Source organism: Pleurodeles waltl, chromosome 11 (assembly GCF_031143425.1).
Source record: "Pleurodeles waltl isolate 20211129_DDA chromosome 11, aPleWal1.hap1.20221129, whole genome shotgun sequence".
Taxonomy (NCBI): domain Eukaryota; kingdom Metazoa; phylum Chordata; class Amphibia; order Caudata; family Salamandridae; genus Pleurodeles; species Pleurodeles waltl.
Genome location: NC_090450.1, coordinates 13614768 through 13641631, shown reverse-complemented (window position 1 = coordinate 13641631; position 26864 = coordinate 13614768). Strand labels below are relative to the sequence as shown.

The 26864-nt window shown below is 47.1% G+C and overlaps 1 protein-coding gene and 1 long non-coding RNA gene across 4 annotated transcripts in view; one reads left to right on the top strand and one right to left on the bottom strand.

Annotated features, from left to right (window-relative positions):
• The window catches only part of BCL6 (BCL6 transcription repressor), a 255112-nt gene that overhangs the window by 8849 nt on the left and 219399 nt on the right, over nucleotides 1–26864 (bottom strand). For 2 of the 3 annotated variants that reach the window (XM_069212800.1, XM_069212802.1), the window contains exons 1-6: nucleotides 23009–23055; nucleotides 6198–6236; nucleotides 5718–5883; nucleotides 4643–4864; nucleotides 3244–4218; nucleotides 49–230 (exon numbers count right to left, since the gene is read on the bottom strand). In XM_069212800.1, the coding sequence (XP_069068901.1) occupies nucleotides 49–230; nucleotides 3244–4218; nucleotides 4643–4864; nucleotides 5718–5881 (1543 nt within the window). In that variant the 5' untranslated portion in view covers nucleotides 5882–5883; nucleotides 6198–6236; nucleotides 23009–23055. Of the gene's footprint in view, nucleotides 1–48; nucleotides 231–3243; nucleotides 4219–4642; nucleotides 4865–5717; nucleotides 5884–6197; nucleotides 6237–23008; nucleotides 23056–26864 lie in introns of those variants that run through there. The other variant, XM_069212801.1, reaches the window with a different exon arrangement.
• LOC138265234 (uncharacterized) overlaps nucleotides 15391–26864 on the top strand; it is a 48999-nt gene continuing 37525 nt past the window's right edge. Inside the window, exon 1 of the long non-coding RNA XR_011199318.1 lies at nucleotides 15391–15488. This is a non-coding gene — a long non-coding RNA (uncharacterized lncRNA). The remainder of the gene's footprint in view (nucleotides 15489–26864) is intronic.

The following is a 26864-nucleotide window of genomic DNA, read 5'->3' as shown; positions in this document are numbered from 1 at the left end:
TGGATCCGGCAAGTATTCTTACTCAGAGAATAATAGTCTTGTACGTACCACAACTGGAGTCAGAGTATTCAGACTGTGTTTCGGTCATCTCCTCGCCGAAGGTGGACCCTGGAGTATGGGGGCAGGTCTCAGAGTGTGGCGGAGACTGAGATTCACAGGAGGTGTATTTTGGGGTGTGTACGTATAGAGGTGATCTGCCTTCAGAGCTTTGAGGGGACACAGCTGGGGACCTTGAGAGGACAATTCATTTAAGTGCATTAGTGAAACGTTTGACAGACATTTGACCATTTAAAAACATTTCAAATTGAAAAATGGACGCATTGTTGCATTCGGTTTTAAGAAAACCTCGCAAGAGGAAGATGCTAAATATTGGAGTCTCCTAAACAACTAACAGCGCAGATTTCCATGCAATAATTACATGGTTTCTTCACAAATAAAGACAGAAAACCTTTCTGCGATAATAGACAGAAACCACTCCCATAAGAATGTGTACAAGTACACAGTATGAAACACTAACCCCTCAACATAGTGTTAATTCTTCAGCTGCAAGAAGCACATCTTTGCGCAGCCACTCCCTTACTGCCTATATGCTTTTAGTAAAGATAGATAACAGACAACTTTGGCAGAAAAGCATTTCCAGCAAGCAAGGCTGGGAGTCCCAGTCAATCTCCGGAGCAATGATTAATAGTAGAATTTGGCGAGGACGGCCACGGGGTCTTCTGCAAACAATATCGAGCACTTGGTCACTAAGAATAGGGACTTGTGCTGTCAACGGTCACCACTGTATTTCAGCAAAATGTTCAGAACCTACTGTAGCGAAATAATCAGGTCCATGCACCTCATTAACTTATTAAATCTTAGATCTAACACAAGAATAAGTGTCCATCAAACTGTTGTCGTATTTTCTAGATTAGGATTGGTGGGGTATGTGATAACTAGATAAGTAGTCCCCTTACACCGAGAGGAAAAAAAAAAAGTTACAAAGAAGATTGGAGAAAAGTCTCACCCTTTAAGAGACTCTGTACAGGCCACCTCTAATCGCTTCCTTAGTGAACTGCTATATCCTCTACCCATTTACTGCACCTGTGCCCCAACCAAACAATAAAACATTCATCTTTTCACGTAGTCCAAATATAATGCCTTTACCTGATTATATATGGAAACATTTTTAATCTTTTAACGAGTAATCTTAAGCACGTGTGTACTCCTAAAACAATTTTGTTTTTATATTTATTTATATCACGATTCTGATTTACTTCATATATTATAAAGAGAGTGGGAGCTCTAAGGAGTTGTCTTCAACTCGGTGATGCCTCACTAAATCGGAAACATTTTTTTTGCTTTTTCAATATTGGTCATCCATTTGCATTTGTTACAATGCTGTGGGCTCATTAGGTCCTTACTGCTCGCAGTAAGCGGATTTGGGTCCATGGATTAGGAGTGCCTGGTGGTGACTGCTGAGCTAGATCTTTCTGATTCGCTTTGATGCTGGGTGGTGTTTTTACAGGACACTGTTTCTATGGTTAGATAGTTGAATTACTAGTGTTTGAATGCAGAAACGAAAGCTACCTACAGGGAGTGCAGAATTATTAGGCAAATGAGTATTTTGACCACATCATCCTCTTTATGCATGTTGTCTTACTCCAAGCTGTATAGGCTCGAAAGCCTACTACCAATTAAGCATATTAGGTGATGTGCATCTCTGTAATGAGAAGGGGTGTGGTCTAATGACATCAACACCCTATATCAGGTGTGCATAATTATTAGGCAACTTACTTTCCTTTGGCAAAATGGGTCAAAAGAAGGACTTGACAGGCTCAGAAAAGTAAAAAATAGTGAGATATCTTGCAGAGGAATGCAGCACTCTTAAAATTGCAAAGCTTCTGAAGCGTGATCATCGAACAATCAAGCGTTTCATTCAAAATAGTCAACAGGGTCGCAAGAAGCGTGTGGAAAAACCAAGGCGCAAAATAACTGCCCATGAACTGAGAAAAGTCAAGCGTGCAGCTGCCACGATGCCACTTGCCACCAGTTTGGCCATATTTCAGAGCTGCAACATCACTGGAGTGCCCAAAAGCACAAGGTGTGCAATACTCAGAGACATGGCCAAGGTAAGAAAGGCTGAAAGACGACCACCACTGAACAAGACACACAAGCTGAAACGTCAAGACTGGGCCAAGAAATATCTCAAGACTGATTTTTCTAAGGTTTTATGGACTGATGAAATGAGAGTGAGTCTTGATGGGACAGATGGATGGGCCCGTGGCTGGATTGGTAAAGGGCAGAGAGCTCCAGTCCGACTCAGACGCCAGCAAGGTGGAGGTGGAGTACTGGTTTGGGCTGGTATCATCAAAGATGAGCTTGTGGGGCCTTTTCGGGTTGAGGATGGAGTCAAGCTCAACACCCAGTCCTACTGCCAGTTCCTGGAAGACACCTTCTTCAAGCAGTGGTACAGGAAGAAGTCTGCATCCTTCAAGAAAAACATGATTTTCATGCAGGACAATGCTCCATCACACGCGTCCAAGTACTCCACAGCGTGGCTGGCAAGAAAGGGTATAAAAGAAGGAAATCTAATTGACATGGCCTCCTTGTTCACCTGATCTGAACCCCATTGAGAACCTGTGGTCCATCATCAAATGTGAGATTTACAAGGAGGGAAAACAGTACACCTCTCTGAACAGTGTCTGGGAGGCTGTGGTTGCTGCTGCACGCAATGTTGATGGTGAACAGATCAAAACACTGACAGAATCCATGGATGGCAGGCTTTTGAGTGTCCTTGCAAAGAAAGGTGGCTATATTGGTCACTGATTTGTTTTTGAATGTCAGAAATGTACATTTGTGAATGTTGAGATGTTATATTGGTTTCACAGGTAATAATAAATAATTGAAATGGGTATATATTTGTTTTTTGTTAAGTTGCCTAATAATTATGCACAGTAATAGTCACCTGCACACACAGATATCCCCCTAACATAGCTAAAACTAAAAACAAACTAAAAACTACTTCCAAAAATATTCAGCTTTGATATTAATGAGTTTTTTGGGTTCATTGAGAACATGGTTGTTGTTCAATAATAAAATGAATCCTCAAAAATACAACTTGCCTAATAATTCTGCACTCCCTGTATGCTCTTTCATTCAAACCTTTTCAATAAAGGTGTAGTGCAAAGTTATATAGCAAATCTGGTTGATAATGTTGATATGCTGCAGCATGAAACTCTGCAACTTAATTGTCGTCTTTACCTGTTACTGGTGTTGAACTGGCTGGCTTGAGGTATTGAGTCTTCACCAATATTCATCTTTTCTGATGTTGTGGTATCCAGATGTTCAGGCTCACTGGATGGTTGGCAAGCAGGCGTGGAACTGTACGACTGAGGGGAAAGATTGTCGGCTTCATTCTGGTTGGTGTCTTTGTCTTTTGTACTCTGATTGAGAGAGTTGAGGACAATATACTTATATTTTTTCCAGTTGCATGCTTTAGGATCAGTGGGACTTTTGGACACTGGTGAGTTGGTGCCTTGACCGATGCATGCATTTTTGCTACTGCTAGACTCGGTTGGTGAATTTGGTTGGCAATCGGATTTTTGAGGACTTTGAGGGCTAACCAGGCCCTTGCGATTTGCAGGTAAATTGGATGGTTTAAAATGAAGACTTATTTCATCCTCTGAAGAAGTCCTCTCCTCCTCATTTGCAGCCTTGTTACAAACAAAGTAAGGATTGCTCCTGACTGAAGAAACCGCAGACTTGGGACCTGAAGCCACACTGTAGTGCAAGTCCCTTCTTATGTCTTCTTTTGCAGGTTCCTTTGGTGAGTAGCTGGCGTTCTGGCACATGTTGCCAGAGCCATCTGCGACTGCCCTACTATAATCAGTTACGAGTGTCCGGGAGCTGGTACAAGGCAAAACACTTTCCTTTGGAAAACCTCTGCCTCTAGCAACTTCTGATGAAGCCATTCTCCCATCTCTGACATCGTCTTCCGGAAAGAGGAAACCATGTACTGGGATGTGACTGTACAAAGGGTACGAGGAGGGCGAACCGGGCATACCATTGTACAGGCCTGGGACAAAAGGTCTTCCGTCACAGACACCATTGTTCCGAAGTGCTCCACTGTTTTCAGTCAGATCTCGATTCCTATAGGGCATTACATCTTGCGGCAACATCAATCTTCCAGCCATAGTGTCTTCTCGGAGCGGCTTCACTGAAGGTACCATCTCTTCACTGAAAGATACCAACATTAGACAACAAAATTAAGTGTGATTTATTAGACAATGGCGAAAGTTTCTTGCAGTAAAAGCTACTAAAATGAGTTTTATAAGTGTGCAGTCAACCAAGCCTACTTCATTAGGCCATGCAGACAAGATTGTAAATGCTGCTCTGTTATGTCAGACTGCAAAGAGGTTACCTGGATGCTGACTCGGAGGCATGCCGTTACACTAAATGAGGACTGTGAATAGAGCCACTGTTGGAATGGCTAGGCCTGGTCTTAATTATTTGCCATCATGTGTTCCATGCTAGTGCCATTCAGTTAGCTACACAATGCTTTTATGGTGGATGACTGAAATAAACCTATCAGCCTTTCAGGCATGTTCTCGATTACACCAAGCCTTCATGAGACTTCCACCAACTGCATGCATGATCTTACCTTGACTTAATGAACTTCCGGCAGGTATCCGCCACATGTTCCATCTGCAGGTAGAGTGCAGTGCCCATGACCGCCAAGATGCTACTGTCCCGCAGGTTGAGGCGCGAGGAGTACATGAATTCCAGCAGGACCCGGAACCCCTCTGGACTGATCTCTGGATCCAAGTTGATTATGTTCAGGTTGCATTTAGTCTGGTCGGTAAAGATAGTGTAGAACAGGCCGCTGTAGGAAAAAGAGGGTACACATTACATGTTTAGACTGCATTCTGTCAGATATCCGAAAACACAACTGCCATCAACAGCGGTAATTAATGTAGATCTAAGGAGTTTGGCGTAGCAAACTATTTCGAAAAGGTGTCTCTACTTCTTGCCCCCACTGTCAAAGCCCTGGATCGAACTTGACCTTCACATTGAGGATCAAAGCAGTTTCCAGTGTGCTGCCATGTAGTGAGTATTTCATTGCCCTGGACCCCTTAAAAAAAAAAAAAAAAAAAAAAAAAAAAAAAACCACACACCATAAACAGCGTTTGAAACACTGGAGCTAAAGAAAATCACCATTACGTAAAGTGTTGTTGGACAATGCAAAACAGCTATGGTTTAAATGGTTTGTCTTAAGTGTTGTGCACTCTGCAAATGAGGGTCAGAACGTTTGGTATCTTAATATAGAGCAAAAATAAAAAAATAAAAAGAAACCATTGGTGGCAATTGCGTTACCCTGGAAAGGATTTACAGAACAAGTCTAAACTTTGCTGTTGTAGTCACCAGAAAATGTGGCTTATTTGTACTCTAGCTCTTAACTCCGTTAAGTACACACACACACACACACGTGAGGGTTTTAATAGTAAAGTGAACTTTAATTCTAGTTCCACTACAATGAAGAACGCTATCTAAAACAATGTGAGCAGGCAAAGCTTCATGTGCGCTCTCGACAGGTAGAAGCTGTGGTGCTTACCAAAGACAGAATTGCTTCACTACCTTCCATACAAAGGAACCAAGGAGGAGACCGTGAACTGCCACAGTCCGTTGTTAACAGCAGTCTTTAAGTGACACCACATAGGTTAAACTGGATCACTTACCTGCAGGCCATAAGGACAGTCTTGTGGGCACGAAAATGCTCTCGGTTAACCACAATGATGACATCTGTGAGAATGTCCCTGCTTCGAAGTCGGTTAAGATTCAGAAGGACATCGCTGGCATGGCGAGTAAACTGAATGCAGCTATCCGAAGGTGACGCCATCATTACTGGGAGGGGGAGAAAAAAAATAAAAAAATTAAAAGATTGAGTTTTAAGTCCATGGCATCGGGCGACAACAGCGGGTATGTAAGCATTTAGTTGTTTTCTATTTAGTGGCGGTGAAAAATGTACAAAGTTGTGGGATCACTGATGCTAGCTATCCACAACTGATGCAATAATTCTGTCAGGGTGGTACGCCAAAGGTATATATAGGCATACTTCTAGTTGCAAAGTACCTTAGGTAACAACAAACTTCCAAGAGGAACGATGGGCACACAATCATTTTTAATTTGTCCACATTAAGATTTTGAAATTGACTTACATGGCAGCGCTTTTCACAATCTCCAGATCACTTCAAAACCTGAAATACCCAAGTAAAAGTTTTATTAGCAGGGATAAATAACATACCGCAAGAAAATAATCATACTTTATCAAAATATGTTTCAAGAGTGTGGAATTACGATGGAATGACGCCGAGGATATATTGTTTGGGGTCAGGGACAACAAGTGTTCATGATTATTTTGTCCAATGGAAAAGTATCCCCAACTTCCTCCAGCACAAACATCTGGGCTGCTACAAATGCCATAATATTGACCAGTGAAAGAACTGTAAACAACTGGGGACAAGAGTCCCTCATACCAATATTGAGAAACAAAGTAAGAGCATTCGGACATAAAATGTAAATATGCCAATTATTCCCACACAGTGGAAAGTATGTTTCAAATACCCATTCAAACGTAGCTAGTTAGAATTCTTCAATTAGGATGTTATATAAATGGAGGAATTCTTCCTGCACATCTATAAACTGACAAGGAAACCTGGCTTGTGCCTCACTACGTTGCTAGTCAGCCTGCTTGCTTGCTTGGTGAACACTATCGGTTTTCATTGAATGCGTTCAACACATGAACTCGCCTAGTTCTTGGCTAAATCTTTGTTTTTTTCCCATCCCCCCCCCATTTATAATTTTTCCTTGGAAGACCGAGTTTTCCAGAACGCATATTTGTTAATTCTTGTTCCAGTAGTCAGTGTGGAGCAAGGAATGAATAAAGACTGTACCAAGATAAGGCCTGATACTAAGAGACCACCTCATCTGCATTTTAAACACCTGCTCCTCAGGTGCTCCCTTGCAGTCTGACCTCCACTTCGCTCGTAGAATAGCAAGGGAGCCTTCTATAACATCCTTCTGTTTTATTTCAAACAGAGATCCGATGGCAACAAAGAGTTTAATTATCAAAGGCAGAGTACATTTAGTGTCCTAAACCCTTAGTTTTCAAGGCACTAGTGATAAGTCCTGCTTTTCTTTCTAATGTCAAAGAAAACGCAGTATTACCATGATGTTTACCTTGCTATCTGACCTGCTTGTCAAAGCAAAGAGGTCTTACTTTCATGTGCTAATGTGTGCTGTTCTCATGCATCGGTTGGTGAAAAATCAGACCTATTGGCTTTGCTAATACTTGGGTGAAGTCTCAGTTTTTTGCCCTCTCACTCCTATTGGCTAAAGACTCCATGTATAGTAAGCAACCTTCATGGTAAAACGCCATCTTCCTGTTCCCAAACCACAGCCCCAAATGTCCACTTGAACTGCACGCCCACTGAACATGGTTTCTTCATCCGTTGTGGATCCCCGTAACAAAAAATCTTAAAATTCAGAATGCTTGCGTGTGGTGCCTAAATGGTTGCATTATATATGTCCAGAGTTAGTGGATTCCTTTCTACCCAGTTTATGAATGTTTCATTTTAAAGTCTAAACGCTTCATGCGATTATATTTTTAGTTATAATAATGTAACGAAACTTAGACAGAGACTTGCATGTGTGTACAAGCCAGGAGTGCTGGACGCTGGCCGGTTTCGGGTCCCGACACGAGTGGCTTTGGCAGAACAAGATCAAATGCTATGTTTAACCTGGCGTGGAGTGCCCACTGACCTATTTGAAAAGACCAATAGAGTGAAGAGTGCCGTGTATGGAGCCATGGCACGCCTGCGACAACTTTCTTCCTAGAAGTCATCTTCCGTGGCACCGGAACCTCTGTTAGAAATCTGCTCCAAACACCGGTTACTTTCTGCCTAGGTGAGCACTGCGCCTTTTTTTTTTTTTTTTTTTTTTTTTTTTTTTTTAAACACGCCAGCCTGGCCACGTCTCATCTATTGCTGCATAAGTTGGATAAACAGCAGAACACCTTTGTTAAATCAACCTATCTTTTCCGTGCAATAAGAGAAGGCAGTGTGGAAGAATACATGTTAACCCCAATCCAGCCAGTCAGAGTGGCATTAAGTGTGCCAGGTTAACATGTCCTGGAACTCATGCTGCTGGTGTGTTTAAATCTCCCTGCAACAGAGGAGCAACCAGGAAGCGCAGTGTTGTGAGGAGTCCGAGTTCACTCATTGGACTGGACACCAAGAACCGCAAAAGAAGCTCTCGCGCCCCTCGGGACTTTCTTCTGGAGCCCTAGAAACTCTGTAAGGTAGTTCAGAACATGACATCCTCGACCGTTGCAGCAGTGCCTGCCCAGTCCTTAAACTTCCACCCGGGACCATCAGTGCCCTAAAGGGGCTCCCGGACTGTCCCAAGCACATCCGAGGAGTACCTGGGAAGGCACCGCTGACTGAACATTTTGTAAAGCATTAATGATGATCAGAACATAATATCGCTGCTCCGAGAAGAGAAAATGCTAATGTGAAAGGAAACGAGGTTGATCGGTTCCTCGCAGTGGCGTCTTGTGCCGCTATCCCCCTCCCTTCCCCTGATAAACCAGGCCTAGTTAACAGCATCACACAGACAATGTGCACCTCAAGCTGGTCATGTGGTACTCCCTCCAACGTGTCTTACAGGGGCCCGTGGCCCCCCTTCCTGCTGCCTTCATAAAACATCTCACTGCCTGCATCCTACCGTTCATTATTGGACTTGCAAGGCCACGACCCAGCTTGGATAGCCATATCAGAACTAAACGAGACTGCGCAGGACACGCAGCTAAAGGAACCTAGCGAGCCATTTAAATCTGCCACCCGGCAAGGGTGTTTGTTTCGTTGGCGCTTTTAGCAAGCCTGCCTCATAAGCGTTGTTTGCAAATCGTAATACTTTCTATATTTCAGCGCATGAGAATAGATTTCATGCGATTGAAAGGGTGGCTCCTCCCTCTTACTTCGCTTTATTCTTCCTCGTTACATTATCATCCTTTTCAAAACTCTGTTTATAGCACTTTACGAGCAACATCCAAAGCAATAATCCAGGATTTCGATGCGAAGGGTGAAATACGTGCACACAGGGCTGGGGGGTCATGTAAAGCAAGCAAATAAACGAGTGATAAATATTCTAATAATAAATAAAAGTATTCCTTTGCTTTATTTGTCTGTAACGAGATACTTGAAACACTAAAATACATGCAGATTAAGGTTCAAACGTTCGGAATTTCGTGGAGTCAAATAAATTAAATCAGTGACATGCACAAGTGTTGGGGAATTGTGTCTAGTTGCTCGTGTACATCTACATGTCCTACTGGGGAAAGAGTTAGCAAGGTTGGCCTCAGATGGCAGTAGCAAGTGTGGACGCCCCACTTCCCAACAGTATGTCACCAAGTATTGGGCCTGTACTATTGGCCAGCAGGACAGGGGGAGCACAGTGTTTATAGGATGTTTACAAACCGATAATCAGAAGGCACGAGTGGATGATGCTAGACAAAACCCGACACCCATCAAAACATAACTCTGGGTGTGTCCTCACTGTTAACTGGTTACAAGCTGGCACCGCACATCTGATGATGGAATTCAAAAGAATGGGAGGTCGGTGGTGGGTGAACAGGAGCCTGCGCAGGGCTTCTTTGTCAAAGTTTCCTTATTTCATGTCAGCTTCAAATAAGATTGACCAGAGAAGAGACAGCGGGATGAGCATTAGGAATTGGTGTCAGCAGTGCAAACAAGTTATGCCCATTGGCTGCCAACCTAGTTTAAAACTGCTTCTCCGGGCAGAGAGGGCAAACAGCCACAGAGGCAAGTGGTTTCCCTTTGCTTGAACTGTTTGGCATTTGTCACAATAACATGATTCTGTGATACATGGTGCCCTGCACGCTACTAATTCACCATCTTTTTGAAGAAAGGTCTAGGCTACGGGTCGCATGTCGTCTACTTTCCTCTGCAGCTGACCCTGCTGTCTGCACGGATGAGACAGTATTTATGAATTGCTACAAATACAGGTTAGCTCTGCAATGCTAAGAAGAGACTTCTTGAGCCAAAATGAAGAGCAAGAGAATTTGGAAGGGGGCTAAGGAAGGATGAAGCACCACGTTTCCAAACTTTTCCTGAACTTCTCATGAGTCTGTAGGCGTAGACAAAGCAGGAACAGGTGGGGTGAGAGATGCTGCCCTAGCTCTGCAGGCCTTTAGGAAGACCAGTTCTCATGTTCCCCAAACAGTAGTGGCTAAAAATGAGCGGTACCAGATCAGAGCTCGCTGAAAAACCCCCGTTTACTCCGAAGAGGTATGATAGATATTGGCTAAAGCTGCAGAGAGATCTAAGGGGAGCAGAGCAGCCAATCCACTTTAGTCCAAAATCAATCTGAGATCTTCAGTCATGGCTTAATGCAGATTCTGTACAGTAGTCTGCTCTATAGTCCGACTCAGAGAAGACAACTTATTTAAAAATAAAATTAAAAAAAAAAAAGTGGAGAATTGTCTTAACCACTCCCTCTGATTTTGGCTGCAATTGGGATTCCGCAGTTCCACGGGCTGCTGAGCACCAAGCTGCCCTCCTTGGGGGAATATTTATTACCTAGGGCGTTTACTCTGCAGGGTTTGATGGTCTTTTTTTGCCCTGCTGATGAAGGGTTATGGACTCTTCCTGACTGCCTCTTTCGCACTCAAGATGAGAGAACTTCTGCCGCACCAAAGAGCCTTACTTATTCGACTGCTCAAATGAACTCATATTTCCCTTTAATTATCCCCCACTAATACTTTTTTTGGTTCCACTACTTGGCGAAAAGCACTGCCTTGTCCGAGGTAGTAAGCGCTATATAAATGCATTTAAAATTATAGTTACTTCAGTCATTCTACCCTTCATCTCGGCCAGTGGCTGTCCTCTTTCTAGTATTGTTAGCCCGCTCAAGTCTACAACAGTGATGTCATGTTTTGTTGGCTTCCCTGTTAGCCCAGTCACTGCGGGGCTCAGTTGCCTTCACTTCTTGCTGGGTGTGCCATACCATTCCAGTTCTTGAAAGATCCAGCCATCTGTGTCCCACTTGTGCACTCTTGCCACGTATGAATATAAACCAGCTGTCGTCTTGCCACACATGTCGATTGCCGAAATAAAGAATGTATTTGTGAGGGTGTCGTACTGTCTCACCCCTTGCCCCTTAACCATGCCGTTCCTCACATGTTTTGCATGCATGGGCTCCTGCCAGCCCACTCACTTCCAGGCTTCATTCTGTGAACATACTGTGCAGTGCTGCTCTTGTGACTGCACCAGTGCTGAAGGACTGCGTGGCAAACTGGGCTGCTGTAGAACCTGCTCTCCGCACCACTTTGCACACGACTCCCATAAACAAATTTGAATTGAAATGTGGCATTTTTGTGTGGGAGAGTGAGTATCCCTTTTGTGGTCTGATAGACATGCACGCCCTCAAGGAGGTATACCATAGGCACTGTGCATGCTCAAGCAGTCAAGGTGGGTTAAATTGCCTTTTGCCTCCTGCTCCAACTTAATTGTAGATCCATACTTATCATCCATGTGTGTGTCTGATGCCTCCAGCACAAATACCCCTCAGTTAACTGGGGTCGTTAGCTAAGTCAAAGGCACCCCCCACCCCACCCCCCCACCCAAAAGGATGTTGTGGTAAAAGCCACCTGAATAAGCTATCTTAAAGCTGTATGAAATTTTAATTCGGTGGCTTAGAACATGGCTGTTAACCAGTCAAATTCCACAGTTTGCCTGTTGATCTTTGGTATTTCTAGACCAGGGGTGTGGAATTTATTAAAATATCTACTTGTCCAGGGGACAGGTTGCTTCTCAAATCTACTTGTCCTGTAAAAAGATCTACTTGTCCCTTTGGTGCCATGTAGTGTGGCAACAAATTATGGCAGCAACCTCATTATGTAAGAGCTCTAATAGCCTCTCTGATTATGCCAGGGCTACTACCATAGTAGGGCTTGAATACTTGCAGTTTCAATCCCTACTGTAGCAATTTCCTTATTTTGCCACCTTTCTGCAGATCTGCATACTGAGGCTGGAGGAAGCAGTAAGCAATAGTTCCAGGGCTGGAATGCCTTTGAGTCTGCATGTTTTAAAGATTTTCACCAGCTTCTCTCTAATATTTTCCCATAATAAGAAAGGTTGGACATTTACTCCTGACAATGGCAGAATTAGAACTTCTTCCAGGGTTGGGAAGAAAGTGGCTGGAGGGAAAATGAACTTGCAAATGCTCAATAGATTTTCACATGAGCAAATCTACACATCGTATTTACCCATGCTAAAATACAGTTCACAAATATTTTATAGGGGTACGACATATACCATGGGTGCACTTTTGTGACTTTCTTTAAGAATTCAGGGCCACATGTAGGTAGGTTCAGATTTGCAACCCGCAAATTGCGAGTCAGAGCGACTCGCAATTTGCAAGTCGCAAATCCGAATGTAGGATGTGTCCCTGGCACCATCTGTGATTCACAAGGGCTTCGCAAATGCCCACCTCATGAATAATCATGAGGTGGGTCGCAATTTGCGACCCCTTGCGAATGGCAGCCCTCACAGGGATGGTGGCCTGCTGGAGACAGCAGACCACCATGTCCGACTGCTTTTCAATAAAGCAGTTTTTTTTTGTAATGCAGCCAGTTTTCCTTAAAGGAAAACTAGATGCATTACAAGAACGAAAAATGAAACGTTTTCATTTCTTTTTTTCCGAGCAGGCAGTGGTCTGCAGGACCACTGCCTACTCTGAAAAAATGTTTACAGTGACATTCATAATGGGGAAGGGGTCCCATGGGACCCCTTCCCTTTTGCGAAAGTGTTAGCACCCATTTGAAATGGGTGCAAACTGCGATTGGTTTGCGCCCGCGTTTGGGGTCACAAAACAATCCTAACCAGGTTACCGAATCGCAAAACTGGGTTTGTGCATCGCAATGTGCTTTTTGCACGTCGCAAACAGCAAAATTCTCTGTTTGCGACATGCAAAAAGCTACCTACATGTGGGTCTTGGTCCCTAATTAAGTCTGGTGTTAACAAAGACATTTTGTTTTTATTAAACTTCTAATTCTCTCTTTCGGCTGGCTTTACTGTAAGTGATCGCATTCTGCTCTTCCACAAGGAGCATATTGGCACACAAAGTAGTTTTGTTCAGTGTCAGGAACTACAGTGGCAATCCGTGATGTAACGAAACTGGAGGGTGCCCCTTTCCAAAGAACATGGAGGAGCCCCCTCTCCAGACTCACTCAGGGCAGGTGCTGTGCTGAAGGGGCCCCCTGGAGGGCGGCTGCGGGGCCTTTGTTATGCCACTGGTGGCAACGTGTGCTTTTAGAGTTCAAAAACATTTTGTTTTTTTTGGGCCAGTGTTTATTACAATGTTGAGGGCCTGGTAGCTCCCACAACAATAAAGTGTTACAAAAGCCATGTCAAAACAAGACACGCATTGATGAAACTAAAAGACTTCTAGAAATAGGTCAGATCAGTTGGCTTTGTCAGTGTTTGTTTATTTTCATGCTTCCCATAATCGTGTTGAAAATGGTTACACTGATTTTCAATTAGAAATATTTTTGGGAAATACTAGCATGCGCCAACACATTTTACTAAATGACACTTCATTTGCATCTAATCAGAGAGCATTCTGGGAGCATTATACTTAGCCTCATAGCCTAAACATTTTAAACATGTGTATACACGTTTTTTTTTGTACTGGAACCAACGTCAGTAGTGAAGTGTGGCCTTGAAACGTTTATTTAGAGCACTCACCCTAATAATGAAGGCTTTCAAATAATGAACCATAAATACAAGTTCGAACAGCATTATCTTTTGGAAACACATTACCTCAACTGCAGAGAGTTCCACACCCTATAAACAGGCAGCCAAAGGGTTTGTGCTGCAGAGGGTTGGGCCTACTTGTCCCAAGGACAAAGTAAACATAAAAACTTGTTGCCCTTGACCCCAAACAAGATGTCCCGGGCAATAGGACTTCCACATCCCTGCTAGACGCACCCACCCTTTCATTAATGCCCTCAGGTAGTCATTTTTGGTAGGATCAAATCACAAGCTTGATTTTTGTGAAGTGTACCAGGGCTGTCAGTTTGTACTTGCGCCTATGTCCTTCACATGAGGTGAAGCACTCCATCACTTCCTGCCACCTGTGAACTCCATAACACCAGTTATCCTGCATAGAGGTTGCCAAGTATTTTGAGATATGTATAATTGGAGGGAGGGGGAGTTAAGTGAGTAATATGCCAGCTTGTCCAGATTTGCTCTCATAGGTCCCAGAGTTGTAAGTATTAGAGTAGTTGTCATCTGAGGCCCACAAATTATGCCAGCAGCCTGAACTTACGAGTTACTGGTGCAGATGTGCCAGACTGATTTGTGTCAGACCACAGCTACAGTCGAACCAGACTTATAAAGTGCATTGCCTAGAGGCATAACGTTGTGTCACACTTTATCAAGTGAAACACTGTATAGCTGTCTTCCCATAGAGTTAGTTGTATGTTCCTTAACTTAGAAAAACAGAATTGAAGTGGCAACAGTGCAAGCCAGTTTGAGAAAGGCAGTGCTTAATTTGAACCGGTGGTTTCTAGCACTCAGCACCTTATTGTCAACACCAACACTTCTGTTTGCCACATGATGGCGCAATTTGTCTAATGTAGAGATGAACACAACCACAGTTATTTACTAATGGGATATACATTCAAAATTACTAATACCTCCTGCACAGTCATTCTTATTGCTTTGGGGGCTGGAGTAGTCTGAATGGTCACCTGTGGGATGGTTAGAAGCTGTGTTGGTACCGTCATCGGTAAGGCAAGCTGTAGTGGCTCCTGTAGTGGTTTTTGTGGCTATGCCATTCCAGCTTATGCACATTTACGTGTCTTATTTTCGGGCTGTGTCTTCTATTCCAAGGCACAAGTTCGGAGATTCTTCTACAGCGCCAGTGTATGCAGAATCATAAAGCCGTTGTCAGGGCTGAAGCGCACTGCACATGTACCTGGAAGTATGCGCCTCATTTCAGCACTACGTAAGCCCACGTATTCGATGGTGCCTGCTTGCTTTCTTGTTGTGGGAAGTTAGAAGGGCAAAGCGCTTTCTGAACTCGCTCTTTAAAACAGTCTTATTTAATCGTGTTTTGTAAAGGCAGACCTTTAAAAGCAATTTAAAGTCCTGGGTGGACAGCAACGGAGCAGCACCTTCATGTTATTCCCGCGGAGCGGGATTTGAAAACCCCCATAAAGCTGCATTCAGCTGTCCGTGTATCCCCGGAGGAGGCGGTACATTAGTTCTAACGTGCCACCAAGGGCTTTGCAAGGAGCCTGGCAGGGCGTGCACTCTGCAGTGTGGCAGCAGGGGCGTGGAGCTGGCCTCAGATGCACTCACACTCCCTCTGCCTTTCTTCCGGATTTGCTGCAGGACAGAAGTTTTCCGCTTTGTCACCCCTCGGTGAGTATTCACTCCCACCCCTTTTTCATGTTTTGCTTTCATGGCGAACTAAGTATGCGTCTTATCAGGGGTTTGTATGTTGAGCTGTGAGAAGAGAGAATTATAGAGGTTAATGCCAGTTATAACTAAATCTGTTTGATGAACACCCAGGGGTGTGAGGGAGACGAGGAGAGCGGCGGCCTGCAGAGGGCGCGCCAAGACAGCAGTGCACCAGGGCTGCGCCATTATGCATAGCTCTGGCTGTGCAGTGGGTCGTACACCGGTCCCAGGTGCTCCAGTCCTCGAGTGACCTCTTAGCCTCTTAGTGCCTTGGACTCTCGCTTGGGCACCGGACTTAGTTTAGCAACCCCCACTCCCCAGAAGCTGATGTACCCATTGGCAAATCCGCTGCCGCAGAGAAAAAACAAGTCAAAGCACTTCCGATTTCGAGAACCTCCAAGGGTGAGAGGTCGAGTAATGCCCGGGGGAACCGCACCAGCAAAAAACACTCGATGTTTCGGATCTCAAGTAGGGTACGGAGACGAAAATACTGTTAGTTTGCACGCTTTTGTAGCGTGGAAGTAAGGGTGCTCATTACGGGGTCGTGCGTGTTCGCAGCCTAGATGTCCGCTGAGAGAATGGGGCTCTTCGTCTGAATATGTTTAAAAGGCGCCGCATCCTGGATGTGGGCACGGGGCGTGTATGAAGTGCTGCTCGTTGTACTTAACTGCTGAATGGATAGTCCAGCCCCCGTCCATTAACTGGCGTTCCTGACAAACGTAACATGGACTTTAAACACTGCCATGAGCACAGACAAAAAGTGAGGGAAAAGTAGGTAAAGGGACTCTTCTGCTTGCTTATGGGCCGTCTAACTAAGGGTGTGCTTAGACGTCGAGGGACTGATCAGATGTGGGGCCAGCGGACCTGGATGCTGCATCAAGTTACGCACGTGGCCAAGTGATGTGATCCAGGCTAGGTCACAGTGTCCCGGGTTCTTTTTATCTGCCAGATTTCATAGCGCTTAGAAACAGTCATGCTCGCGCGATTAAAGACTAACCTCAGTTAAACTCAAAGCAGTTCCACCAAAGAACGTAAAATAATGGAGGCAGACGAGAACAGAGCCTGAAGCCTAAGGCGATTAATCCAAAATTGACAGGTCTTTCAATAAGAGAACTATGTCAGTATCACGCAAAGGAGCATCCCTTTTGATATATACCACATATGCATACAGCGTGAGGTGACGCTTAAACCGGTTTGCACATAGACCTTAGTGCGGGAGCGAATGGCAGATTGCCGCGTACAGGTGATCTTGTGAACCCCGAAAGACCCCACCCCTAGGCATGTTCTTTCCCTTAGATTGACATCAAACTATAAACTGACGTTGCACATCCTGTGCTTGGCTTCATTTGGGCTCTCCTGGACAGCCAACTGTGCTGACGTTGTTACAGTATGGGACATCTTTCTTTGCATGAAGGTTCGATTTTAATCGTGCGCTTTAAATTCAGCCTAGCATTTGCCCTTTTAAACTAACTTATCGAAGTGGGTGGGGTTAATCGTGGACTCGACCTCTTAAAACCCAGTGTTCTTCTGCCTCCCCTGTAACTCCAGGGTTGTGCCTCGGGTCATTTGAAACCAGTCACAGGGTTTGGATCTAGAGCGCAGTTATCTAGTGGCCACGTCTGAAGCCTGATTTCGGATTTCAGGCTCTTTCAAACCCCAGTTGCCCGGCCGACCGACTGATTGTAAAAAGGTGTGCTATACTGACAGCCCCCTTTTAACTCTCCCTTCTAGCCTTGCACATTTACACACAACCCTTCAAGCTTGAGACGCTAGGTCCTGCCCCCTGCCCCCTTTGGGAATCCAGGTGCAGGCCTCAGTCCTAGAATACAGCGCGTCGGACACACGACCCTTGTCCAGCGCCAGCCTCCGGGCCAGTTCCATTTTGAAGCACTGTTTATTCACCAGCCATTAGGTTTAACAGATACGCAAGGTAAGTGGTGAAATCCTTCTGGAAATCCCTTCTGTGCAGTCTGAAACGGTGATATGAGATCATGTGGCAGGCGGAACATGTGCAGGGGCCCTAAATCAGCGTGACAGGCGCTGTCACCCGAGGCCGCAGAGTTATTTAAATACCCAGTATGGGGCAGCAGCGCTGCCTTCTACTCTGCAGGGGAATGTCTGACCTCCTTGCTAGTGCGCTAAAGCCGGTATGCTTCAAAACAAGGCAGTTTGCAAGTCTTGATCAGCACTTGGAAGTCCTCGGGGTTTATTTTAGAAGCCTGTAGTTTATGTGCATAATACAACCGTATTTGAACGCGCAAATAAACTACTCTAGCCTGAAACCGGTCTTGTCCATTTGATAAACCACCGACATCTTTCAGTCGAGATCCGCGAGTCAGATGACGGTGTAATCGGATTTTTGCGGGTTCATCATCCTGCCAAGGTTGGTAACACTTGGTGTGGATTTAGGTCGATGTGACTGGTCTTACGGGAGGCCAGGAGGGCTACAGGAGTGGCTGCTCTACTTATGCCTTTCCAAGAACCCACAGGGGTCGGGAGGTGGAGACATGCCGGATCCTGCAGGGCAGAGCCAGTCCTGCAGCAGGAACGGGAAATTGTGAATGGGCCCGAAGGAGACAAGACGAATGTGGCCGCTGGGTGGCGCCCTAGGGCTACGGGAAAAACGCCGTCCGCTTCACTGCACGTTGATGCTGCAGAAAGGTTGTTGTTGCCAATGACAGCCTGCGTGTTTTTTTGTTTTTTTTGTAACATTCACAAAAACAGCCTTGAACGACGTCACTTCCCAGCAAGGCACGATGTTTTGCTGCATTTTTCTGACTGCGGCGGCGCTGAATGCTGCACCAGCAGCGGGAAATTTGTAACAATAGTCGGACACCGTTCCGCCTTTATTGGAAAATGTTTAATATACACTTAATAGGATTTGTAAAACAATTTACTTGCGATTGATTGGCAAAGTCAGTTCAGGATTTCCACCTAGTCTGCCACCTCACTGGGCTCTTTTGGGCGGACTTTACTCAACTCGACATGGTAATTTACGGACTTTGAATTGCCCGACTTTAACCCTGGTTCCATCGCCTCAGAAGGATGAAAGGCGTAGCCAGCTAGGTTTCTAGGGGATGAAGCAGACAACCCCCGTAGTGGGCTCATGTTCCTGTGGACACGTGAAATGCCTGGGTGGTTTTGCGGTAGGCCAGGGGGAGGCCACCCTCAGCAGTGGGTGCCAGTGACGCAGAAGACGTGTGACAGGTCCATTTAGTTAATGAGTAGCAGCTGAGGTTTGTACCGCCGAGGCACTGCGATAGGGGAGCTACAAATCTTCGGGGGTGCGAGCGTGCTTTCTACGGTTTGCAGTATACGGCCTGCTCAGCAGAACCCGGGGGCTTTACAATTTAACAGCGCTACAGGAAACCTGAGCCTTGCAGCACTACAGTTTACACCGAGACAAAAAATAAAGTGCGAGGGTTTAGCCGCATCTAGGGGGCGGCAGTAGGGGCCATGTAAAGAGCGGCCTGGGCATGGCGAGAGAGAAGTGCCCAGGATTCTGCGGGGCTCTGCTCCCCGCACTCCTGGCCCCATCCATCCACTGGCCCGCCCTAGCTTGGCTCACACTCACGGACATTTCTCACATACTTGTGTCTCCCCCCCCACGGCTCTTCTGATACCAGTAGGGGGCGCTGTCGCCCAGCCAGAAACCTCGCATGTTTGTTGTTCCATCTTCTTGGGAAGTACTTGCGCTATCAGCCAACTCTGCGACTGGCAGCGTTTTCCACTCAGGGAGGGGGGGCGCAGAGTAGAGGCGCACCTTGGCCAAGGAGGGACAGCGACCTCAACTTCGATGCGTAAGCGGGACCAGTCTGTTCGGTAACCCGGGATGTGGCCGCATTAGGAAGGCACGCGGACCTCACCTTCAAAGTTTACATGTAAAGAGTTTAAGTTTCTAGTGAATTATTAGACCCGCCGCCCCTTACTTGCAGCCAGACGCAGGAAAACACGTTAACACAAATGTAACATTTGAACATTTCTCCGGTCTGCAGTGACGGGTGAACACCCTCCCTTCGGTGTGGAGATGTGTTATTTAAATGAAACACGTTTCACCCTGTTTCCTTTGGGCATTCCCTCTGAGTCCCCCCCCCGCCTCCCCCAAGAATAGCATGTGGCCGGAGTCCATGGAAGCCGCATCTTACGAGCCCCTGTAACAGGGCCAAGCCTTCGAGCTCGTAAATACCGAGAGGGAGGGGCACTTTGGAGACCACGGAGACCCCCGAAAACCACCCGCATTGATTCTGTACGGGCCCCAGTGGACCGGCTGCTCGGCCGCCCCTTCTCCTGATGGTCAGGTGTCTGATGCTGGGCTAGTGTTCGCGTACTCGGGAATGGTCAACAAACACTCCCCAAAGCCAGACTGCGGGTCCCGCCCCAGCCCTGCACACTACCTCGCCTCATTTATCCCCGTCAGGGACGGTGGTCACAACTGCTTACAGAATATACACGTTTATAGCAGACAGCGATCAAGTACTGGAAGCACTCGAACATCATCCTCATGTATGGGAGAGATTGTGTTTGTATATCCGACCGACATGCCAAGGGTTCGGAGGGAGGAAGAGTACTCCTTAATCTTGGGGCATGTTTCCGAATTAAAGAGTTGTGCCTGGCCCATTGCCGGCAGCCTATAAACACAGCAGAGACTGAGCCCCCTCCCCCCACCTCCTGCGCCATGTCTGTCTGCTGTGAAAGACTTCCGTCTGCTGATTTTACAGGCGCGCTCCCCTCCTGCCAATCAAAGTGACCATGAAACCCCGTACATTTCTGCGGGAAGGTACCCCACCCCCGGAATTTCACTTCTTCGTGTAATTAACGCATGGCTAGGCTTCTTTTCAGTACCCAACTACAATGGTTTTTATTAATCATGCAGATAAAAGGAAGCTTGGTTCAAATGTTAACATGATTACGAAAACACCAATACAAGTTCGAAATAAAAACAGAGACGTAATGTTCACAAACAGGTAACTCACGTCAAACATTTTAGTGCATCAGAAATCACATACTTTGCATTGTATTTACTAGTTATGTTAATTTCCTCGCCAGACGCGAAGAGGCGACATGCCCCCGGCCAAGGGCATTGGAGATGCAGCGGGGAGCAGGGTCGCCAAGGTGGAAACCCAGAGCACACGTACAGACAGGGGGGAGCGGGGATAGAGGTCACAGCCGAATCAGAAGGGTGCCCAGAGGTGGCCACTGCAACCTGGCACAGTCCAGGAAACAACCAATGCCGAGTCTGGTTAGCACAGACAACACGTGAACTGTTCCCCGATGCCCGGGTACCTGCGTTCAATCCGCATCCCAAACGCTAAAAAAACACTGCACTGATCTATCGTTATGCAGAAGAGATAAGCAGGACCTACAGTCTGCCAGGCTGCCCGGGCAGGGTGAGCCCCGCAAAGGGACTCTGGTGGCAGGCTCGCGCTGCGCCTTGCCTTGCTCCTGTCTAGGATCCTGAAAGCAGGGATCTCCCCGCCCTCCCCCCCCCCCGGGCGCTGCTGGACAGAGGCGCAGGCCCCGGTGACAGCTCTGGCCCAAGAGTAGCAAGCAAGCCCCGAGCCGCCCCAACAAAACGTACACACGCCAGTGGGTCTGCTTACAAGAGCCGTGCCAGGCGAGCACAGGCTGGCACTACACACGGGACACCCGAGGCACAGCCCGGCACCACACACGGGACACCCGACGGTCAGGGTCACCGGAGGCACAGATAGGCGCTTCACACGGGCGCCTACTCCACGGAGAACCGCCAGCAACCTCCCCATGTTGTACGAGCAGAGAGCGCCGGATTCAAGCACCCGCAGACCGAAAACACCAGACTGAACACCCCCCCAGCGTGCGGCACCCGACGGCGAGAGCATAGCCTTCACCCGGTGACACCAACCACCCCGGGCATTAACTCCCTGCCTTAGTGCCGGATCAAGGAAAGACCCAGAAGCAACCCCTTGACAGCAGCAGCAAGAGCTCTCCTCCACACAGCAGTAACAGCCTCCCTCCAGCGGTAACCACTGGCAGAGATTCAGGCACCATACACCGACACCAAGACGCCAGACTCCCCAGCAGTAAAGTGCAAAGCGGCGTGAGCCGCAGAAGGAGCAGCAAAGCACGGCTTTGAAACAAGACAGACTGCATCAAGCCCCAGACATCAGTAGGAAAGCACAACTTTCATAGACAGGGAAGAAGTGACCGCCGACAGAGCACAGACAGTAACCGGTAACAAGTGACAGAACCCCGGCGCCGAGTGACAAGCCAACTGCTGTCAGATCACATGCACCGGGCATGGACAAGTCACCCGTGTCACAACACATGCACCGGGCATAGACTCAGCCTTAACCAAGGCAGCAACAAATCCCCATGTCACATATGCATCAGACACAGAGCGAACCCCGGCAGCGACAAATCGGTCATTTCACATCACATGCACCGGGCAGAGACTGAACACTAACCCAGGCAGCAACAAACTCCCCATGTCACACACATGAACCAGACACAGACAGAGCCCGGGCGCCGGCAGCAACAGGTCACCCATGGCAGTCACAGCTCATGCAAACCCACAAGCCAGAGACCGAGCGCAGCAGCCCCATGTCAGATCATACGCTGTCCTGGGAGCAAATACGCCGGCACCGGTAATAAGAAACAGAATTCCCGGCGTGGACTTAGTCCTAAGGCAGCGACAAACCACCTCCTGTCAGATCACATGCACCAGGCACAGACCGATCACTAACGCAGGCAGCGAGAAATCCTCTCCTGTCTGATGACATGCACCAGGCATAGACAGAGCCCTAACGCAGGGAGCGGGAAATCCCCTCCTGCGGGATGACATGCTCTAGGCATAGACAGAGCCCTAACAAGGGCAGCGAGAAATCCCCTCCTTCGGGATGACATGCCCTAGGCATAGGCAGAGCCGTACCACGGGCAGCGACAAACCACCTCCTGTCGGATGACATGCACCAGGCATAGGCCGAGCCGTAACAGGCATCGAGCAATCCCCCCTCCCCCATGTCGGAACACATGCACCGGGCACAGGCAGAGCCCTAACACAGGCAGCCTGTCAGATGGCATATACCGAGCGTGGGTGAGAACCCCCTGTGTGCACGGAGCCCTGACATGGCCCCGCGGCAGCTCGAACGCTTCCAGAATCATGGAAAACATTCAGACACAGGCGGGCAGGAGGACACCTCCCCCGTCCGATGCTCTGGTACACGCAGGCACCAGGCGGGGAGGGCACAGGCAGGAGCAGAGAGGAGCAGGCACTGACCCAGGGTACGGGGTGTTCATCAACCGGGAACCCCCGCTAGAACCCGAGCAGCCACCCCTCTCTGCCCGACTGCCTGACACAGCCCCCGCCCGACCCGGCATGCCAGCCCCAGACAGCCCGGGCCGGCAGCAGGAACAAACCACCGGACTTCGCGCCAAAACATCGCAATCAGGGCCTTTGTTAAAAAAAAAAGCGTGCAGATGGTATAAAAGGCTGGAAGAGTCACCTGCTCGGCTTTCCTAGAATCCCGCATCACCACTTCTAAGAACCCCAGTTCTAAGAATCCCCTCCGACAAATTCTCGGAATTTGAGCTCCGGACCCTACCACCGTGAGCGGGCGGGGGAGGCACGTCTGTCAGCGCCCGGGACCCCGCCGCTTCCCCGGGCCCCGCCGACCCCCTCACACCTACGGCCCCGGTGGGCGCCGACGACCCCTGTATGGCAGTCCGTTAAATACCATCAAACGTTTTTATATTTACTATAAAATCTGGTATTATTGGGGCCATGTTTCGGCAGTCTCCCCCGCGCAGTTGGTACTGCCCGGCTCCGCAGGTCACGTGGGAGGGCGGATTGTGACGTGGGTCCTTCGCTTGGAACGCCAGCCCAGAAATTCTGAGAACTCATTAGTTATGCGGTGACGTTGTCGGCTGCGGGGGACGGGGCGGGGTCTTCTTCGGGCTCTTGACGCACAGGCTGTGCTGACCAATGGGGACGGAAGGAAGAGCTTGCGCAGGAAGAATAGAGCCAGCGCATGGTGGGGGAGCTTTGCCCGCTATGGGGAGACAGCAGCCTGGGAGGGGATGCTTAGCACATGTGGGAATGTGTTTACCTCACGGGCTTCTATTGCAGCAGAGGCAATATCGGGCGAGAGGAACCTAAAATAAAGTTATTTGCTTAAACAATCAACAGTTTCCCACCCGGATCAGAGCTACTGGCATACAGGATAGAACCCGACCTGAAGAGCTGAGTCAGTGCACCAGGACATATGAGGAGCAGAGGCCTCAAATAGATCATTAAAGTGTGACACTAGTGTAACAAAACTTGAGGGGACCCCACTGCAGAATGCAAATGGGGGGCCCATTCTCCGGATCCAGTCAGGCCAAGGGCCTACCATCTGTGCGGAGTGCCAGAAGGGGGCACCGCTGGAGCTCAGCTCCCCCCTTGTACCTCGGGTATTGTGTGGGCTACTGTTACACCACTGAACAGGGCACATATATGGGGTTCAGAGCCCTTCCACATAGGTGCAGGAATTGTGTGTGTGTGTGGGGGGAACTGTGGGGTGGTGTTGCAACACCCCACTAAATAACCACGCTGGAGTTCAGAAAATGGGTGAACACTAATGATGTCTTTACATTTTCTTTCTACCTTGTCATATTTGCAATGGTTCAAAGACAGGGGTCAAACATTACAGTATGTATTCTGACAAATTGCTAGTTATACTTGTAAAAGGGATATTGATGTTTACTTTCCTTTCTCTGGCTGCAAAGTGGGTGGAGTTTGTAAAGTGAGCTATGCAACAATTGTGCTGGGGTGCAGAGGAGTAGAAGGGAAGGCAACAGGGTGCCATTTATCCTAGGTACAACATTTAAATGCCTTTAAACAAACCACAGCTATTTCAAAATGTATCAGCAGCAAGTGAAGTACAAATGAGGCACATTTTTTATTTTGAAGAGTGATGGGAATAAAGATTTCAATACTACCAAAACAAATCGAGACACCTTACTTACTGATGCTGAAATATTTTCTGGAACACATTTTTCTTACATTATCACTAATGCCCTGTATAGTGTGATCAGTAAAATCAAAAGTCTGTGCAAATTTAATGGGTATTTCAATGACAAATGTGCCGTCAATGACAATGGCCAACCACACCATGCTTTAGTAATATTTTTACAGCAGTGCTCTTCAAGATGCACCACTGGGCACATTCTACACCATTACCATTCTACTGATGAATGGGCGTGGCTCATTTGCTACACTTAATCCTTAAGTGAGGCTTTGACGCTTCACTATCACTGTGACTTTGTGAGCTTGATTGCCACACCCTGTCGCATAGGTTCTCATTATCTTAATGTGACTACTGGATTCGGGCTGCAGAATCAGTTGTGTTGCGGGGGGCTTAGTCTGATCCCATACCAGGTGACACCTGTCGGCCTAATCTGGGTTTTGTCCCGGCTAACTAGTAGTGCCTTATCTCTACCCAAGAGCAGGGATGATTGGGCAACAGGGAGCATGACACAAATGACTGCTCAGGGAAATCGTGGTCACTCAGATCTCATCCATTTCTCGCAATTACATTAGTCTCATATATGCAAGGACAATCAAATGCAGAGTATAGTTCAATAAGGTTTATTTAAGTAACTGCGTCCTAGATAATAAAGCATGTATTGCAATAACAAGGATGATGAAGCATGACATGATTACAATTTTGACAAGGAGAGTAAAACACAAATATAACGCTAACATATTGTCACTACAGTTTTTTAGAATAGGTCCTACCTAGACTATGTTAGAGCACAGCATGTTAAGCTCTAATTCTGCCCTCCAGGTTTCTCTGGTAAGACATCATCCCTCATACCTGGGCAAGAGGCCAGTAGTCTACATAAGCAGCTGCAACAAAGCTCTCAGCAATCAGCATACAGTCGTGGTCATCTGGCTGGAATCTCCCTCTAATATACATCGGTCAAAGTAGTGTTTTTATAGTAAAACAGCTGATGTTCCAAGAAAGGATCCCTACATAAGAGAGTGTATGTTTATGTAAACATTAGAGACAAAGTGTACCACTTTGCCGGCAACCTATCTTACTGCAGCCTTGAAAAAAGCACAGAGTGAAAGAAATGCCTTGTGTAAGAACAAAGTGCTGGCCTAGGCGAAGAACAGCTAGCTAGACATGTGGAAGACAGTATTGAATTGGAACGACAAAGCTTGCACATGAAAGACCAGGACACAAGCATGGGGTTCAAAGCCTGGACTTGCGGTACTGAACCTGCTCATATGTTAGACAGAGCATACACATGTGGAACATGATGCATAGTAGCAAACACACAACAAAGGCAGCAGAAGCTGTGGATGGTGACACATGAGGAACAGAGTCCTCAGATGGAACGACAGAGCTTGTACATGCGAAACTAGGACATATGCATGGGGTTCAGAGCCTGAACATGGGCTACAGAACTGCTCAGATGAAGACAGAGCCTGCACATGGGGAATATGATGCATAGGAGCAAAAACAGAACCAAGAGAGCAGAGCCTCTGCATGGTGACACATGAGGAGCAGAGTCCTTAGATGGAAACATAGAGCTCGCACATGAAAGACCAGGACATGTGGATGGGGCTCAGAGCCTGCAAATGGGAACATGATGCATAGGAGCAAAACACACAACCAAGGGAGCAGAAGCTTTGCATGGTGACACATGGGGAGCAGAGTCCTTAGATGGAACTACAGAGCTTGCACATGAGAGTCCAGGACATGTGCATGGGGTTCAGAGCCTGCACATGGGAAACATGATGCATAGGAGCAAAACACACAACCTAGAAAATAGACTCTGTACATTTTGACACATAGGAGAGCAGAGCCCTCAAATTGAAGAACGAGGTGGGAGACAATAGACCAGGCCAAGTGCATGGGGTTCAGATCCCAGACATGAGGTATAGAGTTTGCTCATATGAAAACAGAGCCTGCTCATGTGGAACATGACTTGTGGGAGAAATAGACCCAGTCTAGGGAGCAGAGGTCGTGCAATGTGACAAATGGGTGGAGCAAAGCCCTCAAATGCAACAAAGAGCAGGGACACATGACATCAGGATATGTGAAGGGTGTTAAGAGCCTGGACATGGGGTACATAACAGCTCATACAAACACAGCATCTGCATGCACATAGAAGCAGTATCTGTGAATGATGGCATATGAGGCATAGGGCCTGCGTATGGAAGACCCAAGCTCCACACATGCCTGTACGCGGGGGAGCAGAGCCTACATATGGGATGCATGTGTCACATAGGGAGCAATACAGCCATATTACAATTCCATTTTATCCTATGGAAATCATAATACAGCAGAGTAACCGCTCATTTGTGACCTG